General features: G+C 30.8%; 1 protein-coding gene across 1 annotated transcript; it reads left to right on the forward strand.

Annotated features, from left to right (window-relative positions):
* Window positions 1-1,295: 1,295 nt before the first annotated feature.
* Window positions 1,296-9,021, forward strand: LOC142556546 (aspartic proteinase 36-like). The gene is made up of 10 exons (XM_075668005.1): window positions 1,296-1,628; window positions 3,892-4,021; window positions 4,398-4,645; window positions 5,062-5,289; window positions 6,225-6,387; window positions 6,481-6,554; window positions 7,542-7,638; window positions 7,759-7,813; window positions 8,227-8,298; window positions 8,769-9,021. The coding sequence occupies exons 1-10, from the start codon at window positions 1,393-1,395 to the stop codon at window positions 8,939-8,941; spliced, it is 1,476 nt and encodes a 491-aa protein (XP_075524120.1). The 5' UTR covers window positions 1,296-1,392; the 3' UTR covers window positions 8,942-9,021.
* The last annotated feature ends 415 nt before the right edge of the window (window positions 9,022-9,436 follow it).

Below are 9,436 nucleotides of genomic sequence, written 5' to 3' on the forward strand. Positions count from 1 at the left end.
CATGAGTCAATTTTATGAGACATATATCATATTTGAGTCATCAATAAAAAAATATTACTTATTATTGTAAATATTGACATGTTTGATCAGTCTCACATACAAAGATCCGTAATACCGTATCACAAGAGATTTAGTAATATTTATTTTAAATATGTTTATCTAAACAGCCTCCACCTAATAATACTTCTAAGAGTAGGGTGGTTTACGATTCCTAACTTGTGCTGAAAAGCCTAAATCTCTCCGCCAACATAGAGAATAAATGAATTGATATTAACAGGCTGTAATTCCGATATTAAAATCTTCTCTATTTTATATTGATAACTAAAATCTTTTCTCCTCTTAGGGCATCGAAATTAGAGCCGTTAAAATGAGTCGATATGTCATTTGGTCAAGTTGGAAAATTGTCAATTCAACTTGCCAATTTAGTATTATAGAACGGGCAAAACCGTCATTACTTAGTTATATTTGGTGGGTTGGGGCAGGCTGATCCGCAACCTTTCATTTGGCGGAGTGAGACAGACCGAGAAATTGTCAAGACAACTCACCTATTCGTTTGTACAGGATGGACCGATTCGATAGACCTAATCTATTTTGAAAACTCTACTTGAAATTGCAGATATTTTTATGAAGAAAAAAAAATTGAGGGGATTGATCTATGGAATAGAATGAATGTGGGACGTATAATAAAAGGCATAAGAAGTTGAAATACGAGGATAAATGAGATGGTAGAACAAAGTTTTGTCGAACATTGATGGTGGTGCGATAATTTAAGAGTAGGCTCTTGTGAGACGATCTCACGAATCTTTATCTGTGAGACGGGTCAACCCTACCGATATTCACAATAAAAAGTATTATTCTTAGCATAAAAAGTAATATTTTTTTATGAATGACCCAAATAAGATATTCATATCACAAAATACGACTCGTGAGACCGTCTCACACAAGTTTTATAGACCAAACAAGGGATGTCCAGGGATTTATCAATTCATACTCGTCTTAAATGGAACACCAAGCACCACCTAAAATTATAATTTCGAATTATTTTTTTTTATATGAATGTGCGTAAAATCAAGTATAGCACCCAAAAAAAAAAAAAATCATTCTCAATATTTTTGAATAAAAACAATACCTAGGAATCTTTCAATTTAAATAAAATAATTTTAACTCATTAATATTTTTGAATTTTTCTTGGCCATAGTAGAGCTCTAGCTATAATTTCCCCTCTCACACTGTCCGCCCATAACTAATATAAATACAATCAGAACCCAGAATCCATGCAATTACCTCTTCCCGTCTCTCAAATCAAAATCATAATATGCTGGTGATTTTGTAATATTATAATAATCTGCTAGTAAGCGTAAAAGAAAAGAAAAAACAAGATATTTTCAAGAAATGCTAGCCTTAAATATCCCCGCGGCGTTCCTGGTGGTGGCAGTGATGGTGGCGGAGGCCGCCACCGGGAAGAGCGTGATGTTGTCTCTGGAGAGAAGGAACGACGAAGGAATGGAACTGAGTCGACTGAGAGCGCGTGATCAACTCAGGCATGGGAGATTACTGAAGGAACAGATCAACTCTACGGGGATCGTAGACTTCCCCGTCCAGGGAACCTATAATCCTTATCTTGTTGGGTAAAGAAATCTAATCACATATTTGTGTTATTTTTCTGTTTGATGAAATTGTTGGAAAAATGGGTTGTGTAGCAATTTAGAATCGATAAATAAGTCGAATGAATCGGTTAATTAGAGAAATCTATATATCGTGAATAGATTTTGGTAGTAAAATTATTTCTTGATCATCAACTAGGTTGAGATAAATGATAAATTAATTGATATTAGTGAATCATAATTCGAATTTCTCGAGCGAAAAGATTGAATATATATAATAATATAATAATAATAATAATAATAATAATTCGAACTGACGAGAAATGGTGTATAGAACCCACTTCTATTTGCATTTGCATATTATTTTTTTCACCAATTCCTCTCTAATTTAGTTGGACATGCAAATATTTTGAATATTTGCTTTTAAAATCTGAGTTTGAACGATATAAACTTTTGAATTTGAATTTTCTAAGTTTGAATGTTTAAAATTCAAACTTTTGAATTAAATCTGAGAGCTTTCTTCTGGTTTTGAATTTTTTAAGTAATTATGTTAAATCAAAGTTTTGGAAGAAATAAAATATTGGAATTTGGATTTTTAAGTTGTTAACGCTTAGAATTCAATATTGAAAAGTTTGTACAACAAATTAATAGCATTCTAACTATTTCTAATCAAATTTTTGTCTCAACTATTTTCTTCGTAACAATTTTTTGTTCACGGGCATAAAGCCCATATATTCCTAATACCTAAGCATGATATCATGTTTTTATTCTTATTTGATAATGATATTCTCAGGTAGAAAACATGATATATAAAATGGGAAAAAAAAATAAAATTGGTCTGCAGGTCGCCCTACACAGGCGTTTAATTTTTTATTTATTTATTTTATTTATCTGAAGCAGTTAAATTTTTGTTAGCTTAAAGGTTATTGTTATATATTTATTTGGCAAAAACTTGTGTGTAACGGTCTTACGGGTCGTATTTTGTGAGACATATATCTTATTTGTGTTATCCATGAAAAAGTATTAATTTTTATGCAAAGAGTATTACTTTTTATTATGAATATCGGTATGATTGACTCGTCTCATAGATGAAGATTCGTGAGACCGTCTCATAAGAGACATAATCTATTTATTTCATTTTCTGTGTTTGTTAACGCAATTTATTTTATTTAGTAAATTGATTATATTAAGGATAGTTTTGACTTAGAAAAATTAATATGTATATCAGATATATTAATGAATATCTTGCTCAATAGCTTCTATGGGCGGCACCTCATTCGTAGGCTACCAAACAAGGACATTGCTTTTAACTCAAATTAATTGTATCCTATTTGTTACGAAAGTGTCAAATTTTGGACGATGTCTTGGTCGAAACTCAATTGTAACATTTCTCTCTCCCAACTCAAATTATAGCATATCAATAGAGACAATGACTTGAAGCCCATTTGGTACAAACATCTCAAATTTGAGACGATGTCTCGGGTTCGAGACTCAAAATAATAGAATACTAATCTAAATTATTTTCATAAAAGATATAGTAATAGTTTAGTAGACATGTATGTATATTTTTATCTATTCTTTCGCTGTCACACGAAGAACTAAATTTTAATATATTTTTATTATAATCTCTTGTTATACGTTTTATTCCTAAAATCATTTTTATTTCAATGAATATATAATCCATTAAAATTTGATTTTTTTTTTGAATTCCCATATTTAAATTAGATATATGCAAAACTTACTCATCATTATATATAAGCAATAAGATTTTTTAATGGTATGTAAGTTGTAACTCTCTAGAGACCAGGGCAGTGGCCCATTGGTTCTCACTTGTACTCCCCATAAAATGGCAAGAGTTCGACCTTCCCCCACCCCCTAGATTAGGGTTTCAAAAAAAAAGAAGTTTTAACTCTCTGAGTGTGGGTTTGAATTACGTGATTAAAATTCTTGGATTTGAAATGGCATGACGTCTAAGAAATGGATTTCTAAAAAGGAAAATAGCAAATTTAGACCTCGAAATTGTTTGTTTTTGGGTTTCGTGAGAATGACAATATAACACTGAACATGTTAACAATGACCGGTGTCACGTCAGTAATTACAAAACCAAATTGAATATTTTCTCTTTAAAATATAATTTTTAAAAAAATTACATGAGGCCAATATTTGTTTAGGCTTAATACAAAGAGCTGAATCCATTTAATTTTTTTTTTTTATGAAATTTAGAATTACAATTTTTAAAATTTCTTGTAGAGTTTCTAATTTCCCCCTCTCTAATACAATTTTGTAGGCTATATTACACAAGAATCCAATTGGGCAGTCCCCCTCAAGAATTCTACGTACAGATCGATACTGGGAGTGATGTGCTGTGGGTTGGTTGTGAGCCTTGTTTGGGTTGCCCCTTAACCACTAACCTCAATGTGATTTTCCCCTTTCCATCTGTGAATTTTTTTTTTTTGTTTTTTCAATATTTATTTCTAATAAGCTATCGATATTAAAAAAAAAATTTGAAGTTGCCCTATTTTGGTTCATATATATATATAATATATTGCACAACTATGTGTCCATCTTCGAGTCTACTAATAACTTTTTATTTCCGCTTGCACTAAAACCAAATTTCGATCGACTTAAAGAATCGGAACACATAATATATATAGGTGAAGTTAGGGAATGATGTTTTTGGTAATTTGGACTTCTTCAAAACGAACATCTTAATTTATTTTAACTAAAAGCTTTTCTAATTTTATTTAAAAATTATAAACAGTTATGAGACTTATATTTTCTATGTTTGAACAGATTGAGCTCGAGCTTTACAATCCATCAGAATCGACTACATCTTCTCCAATATCTTGCTCGGATTCAAGATGTACTATGGGTTTCGCATCTTCTGATTCGAGCTGCTCGATTAGCAATGGCTGCATATACGATTTCCACTACGGGGATGGGAGTGGGACGTCGGGATATTATGTATCAGACTTGCTGAATTTGGACATTATCTTGGGGAACTCGGAGACTACGAGTTCCTCCGCCTATGTTGTTTTCGGGTGAGTTCTGATCCTTCGTGTAATGTTCATGTGTAAGCATTGTCCTAGGCGTATGTGTACTATGCTTTTTTTTTTGGGGGGATAAAAGAGAAGACAATGTCCATTTAGTTTCTAAAAATGTTATAAATCACAATAAATGGTTTTTAAGTCATATATTAGGAAAATCATGAAAATTTTCCCATAAAATCGTGTTTTTTTTGCTTTTTAGTCTCTTTTTCTAACGTGTCAAATATTGCTGATGTGACTCATAGATATTGCCGAAATGACAACAGATATTTTTTATTTGTAAAATGATTAAGACAAGAATTTGACTGTTTAGATTACTCACAAAACGAAAAGTCAAAACAGACTAACTTAGATGATTACTTTTACAATTTTTTCGTTATATATATAATTAACCTCGTTAGTACGGGCAGATGTAGCAGGTTAGAGACGGGTGATCTTACGAGTACTGATAGAGCCATAGACGGCATATTCGGGTTTGGGCAAGCTAGTTTATCAGTGATCTCGCAGCTTTCTTCGCAAGGAATCACTCCCCAGGCGTTCTCTCACTGCCTGAATGGAGGCGGCGGAGGCGGCGGTATCCTGGTGCTTGGCCAAGTTGTCGATCCAAATATGGTCTATACGCCCATTGTCCCCTCGCAGTACGTATAACCACTTCAATCATGAGTCTGATTTTCTTATTTAAATTATGGGGATTTACAATTTTGGGGGTTTTTTTTGGAACATTTCATTTTTTGTCGATATTTTCATCAATTTGCGATTTTTTGTCATCTATATTATCAAATTTCAGTCTTAGTCCGTTACATATTTTTGTCTTTTTAGTAATTTTATTCATTTTCCAATGTGACACTGATGTGGCACCAATGCAGCGCTGACGCGTGTATTGTCACACCATCGTTCATGATGAAAAATGACTAAAGTTGCCAATAATCAGAAGATACATGACTAACACTTAAATTTGATCATATAGCTGACTAAAATCGTAAAATAACAAATATGCAAGACCAAAAATTGTAATTTTATATATATAAGATGATCGGCCGATCGTCTCACTTACAAAAAAAAATGTGGATCGATCAATATTATTTTATTTTGCAGTGAGATGATCGACATATCATCTTATACAAACACACCTAGAGTAAAACTCCCATTGTAACATAGATTCACCTTATATATATAATAGTATTTGCTTACATTATGCATGAGCATTCTAACTCCGTACAATTAATTCATTGAAGCAATAAAATAAGAATGAGAATTTAAATTAAGGACAGTATTCTACTTCACCAACTTGATTTATTGTGTAGGACAGTAGGATGAATGTAGATTTATATGTCAAATATATATTATCATCGTACTTTAATTTCTTGGAAACAAATTTTATGTGGTAAATATATATTAATGGTGAAACCAAGGATACAGAAAAATTACCAAATGATTTCTTGGAATGCTTCTGCTCAGAAATCACAATAAATCGTTGTATCTCGAGAAACAAATTGTCGTTATAGAGACGAAACATTAAACATGACATGCCATTTGCATCTTTAACGTGTTATTTCCGTGTCCTAATTCTCAGGCCACACTACAACGTAAATCTACAAAGTATTTCTGTAGACGGGAAGATATTATCCATCGATCCATCAGTCTTCGCGACTACAGATGACGGGGGTACAATAGTCGATTCAGGAACAACTCTGGCATATCTCCCCCAAGAAGCGTATAATACCTTTGTTCAAGCGGTGAGTGACACAAAAACGCGATTTTTAAATCGATACACATCAAAACTTATAAATTTTGGAACAAATAAATTGAAATACTATCATGTTTCGCAGATTACGGAGTCTGTTTCACAATCTGTGCAACCCTTTACTTACAAGGGAAACCAGTGCTACATAACTAATTCCAGGTTTTCTTCTAAAAATTTTACCACATTATGATAAGTGCTAAAAACTATGGACTCGGTTATATTTTCGGTATTTTTTGATTTGAGTAGGTCTCACGAATCTTTATCTGTGAGACGGATCAATACTACCGATATTCACAGTAAAAAGTAACACTCTTAGCATAAAAAGTAATATTTTTTCATGGATGACCCAAATAAGAGATTCGTCTCACAAAATACGACCCGTGAGACCGTCTCACACAAGTTTTTTCCTTTGGATTTTAGTTTTCAAAATTTTATTGGAAAATGAAATAAATGTATGATTATATTTTTACAAAAGAATAAAATTTACTAATAAGAGTCAAATCATATAATTTTGTCTCCCGGCTGATTTTTTAAATTATGTATCAGATATGCATTTTTTTAAAAATGTTATATAAGTTAAAATATAATATTAGGAGATTGAAAATGGATTCCTACAGAATAAATTTAAATTGAGGTATTAGCATTATTTATGTTTTTAAATATGAGAAAATGTATTTAAAAACCAATAAATAAACAAACAAATCCGGGGAATTTCCGAAATCTTCTTATAAATTGATCTATTTTGGTTTTGATCATTTAAATAGTCAAAATTTTGTTTCAACGCAATAAGTTAGTATCTTTGCTCTTTTAATTAGTAATTTTTTAACGGGAAGGTTGACATGCAATCGGACATATCAGCAATATTCGGTATCACATCAGTACTATCGTAAAAGAAGACTAAAAGTACAAAACCAATTTATTCCACTAATACCAAAATGTTAATATTTAAGATTAACTTACGAGACGATTTTAGTAATTTACCTAATAAACACTACATATTTCCCATGGGATATATATGATTATGTTCTGTACATTTTCCCCTCTGTGTTTGAAACCTATATATATTTCTTCTTGCTTCGTTTAAATTATGATATTGCACATTTTTTTTAGTTATATATGATTCATTTAATTTAATTTTTTTTCCAGTGTCTTGGAAATATTCCCTCCCGTTGCTTTAAACTTTGTTGGTGCTGTATCAATGCAGCTAACACCCATCAATTATCTTTTACAAGAAAAATCTACAGTAAGAATATATTTTATATTAATTTTTTCTTTTATTTTATTGATTTTTTCTTTCTTTTATTTAAGTATAATATTGTATGAACACAATATGACTTGCTTTAAACTATTCGTGACGGGCGAGACGTGGTGCATTGGGATTCAACCAGTTTCGGGTCAAGGATTTACAATCTTAGGAGGTATGTATTTTTTATATTCAACTCAGTTACATATTTTGGGAAAAATTATGATCAAACGAATCGGATCGGTTTTCGATATTTCTGTTTATAGAAGAGGCCCGAAATTCTCTCGATATATATGCTTCTCAAAATGTTAAAATTGTATTTTTAGTCGTGTATCTTTAAAATTTAGTCAGTTTTCCACTAAAGTGTTAATGGCACCACATACACTTAGCATTATTCGATACCATGTCTGTATTATCTGTTACAAAATCTTCACTTCAGCGAAGGACAAAATATGCAAAAGAAATTAGGACCAAGTAAAATTCATAATCAAAATTAGGACAATTTACAGGACCTATTTTACAATTTTCATATATTATTTTCTTGTGTTGGATTTAGATCTGTATTTATTTTTCTTCTACTTTTGACAGATATTATTCTGCAAAACAAGATTGTTGTGTATGATTTAACTCATCAAAAAATTGGATGGATGGATTACAATTGTAAGTTTTATACCACTCATTGCAATTTTATACTGAATGATGTTATTGGTACTCATTTTTTTATAAGTAAGTCAGGTCAATCCGATTTATACCAGAAATGAAAAATAATATTTTTTGCATAAAAAATGATTACTTACTTTTCATAGATCGAGTCAGATATAAGCTAATTTCTATCGGACGTTGAAATCCAGGCCAAAACATGCAAATTCATGCTAAGATCAATTTTTGACAAATTAGATAACCTAAATCTATATAAACCAACATACATGACGAGTTTTACACACACATATATCACATTATAATAAAAATCCCATGAAACCAGCTGATCCGTCAATCTCTTGAGACAGATCTCCAACCCGATTCATGGAAAAATATTACGTTTTATGTCAAAAGTATTATTTTTCGTTGCAGATATACAAGTAGACCGTTACTCTAACGTTAATATCTTATAAAAGATTTATGTTTTGTAGGTTCATCGTCCGTGAATGTGTCAACTATAAATGGTACATATGAACTGATTAACGAAGGACAAACTGGAAATAACAATGGAATTGGACATAACAACTCGGCTCGTCACAAGTTAATACAAAATTCCTCTACATTATTCCTCATATCGTTATTCGTTATTTTAACAATTATATAGCATTAATTGGACATGTATTTATATTCCTTAGTACCATTCTCCATTTTATTGTAATAATTTTTTCTTTTTTTGCATGCTAAAATTGTCATAAAATCATACATCAACTCATATATATATAGAGTAAAATATTTCTGATTTTAAATATTCACAAGTCACTAGCAATACCCCATAATTTTGTAAAAATTAAAATTTGGGTTACAAAAATAATATTTGAATTTCAGTTAGAAATCAACAAACAACTTAAATTTTTCATCATATCACATTAAAATAACTTTATTTTTATTTATAGTGCATATTCTAAGAGTTACGAATAATGATGAATACTTTCGAGTTCATAGTTGGTAACAAAGTAATTCAAGTCTACACTAATTATCTAAGTGATTAGATTGCCAATTTCTGCATTTTGTTCAACACGTACACTTTATATATATATATATATATATATATATATATATATATATATATATATGATAAATCCTTCATTGATTACTCTAT

This window comes from Primulina tabacum, chromosome 9 (assembly GCF_025594145.1).
Source record: "Primulina tabacum isolate GXHZ01 chromosome 9, ASM2559414v2, whole genome shotgun sequence".
Taxonomy (NCBI): Eukaryota; Viridiplantae; Streptophyta; class Magnoliopsida; order Lamiales; family Gesneriaceae; genus Primulina; species Primulina tabacum.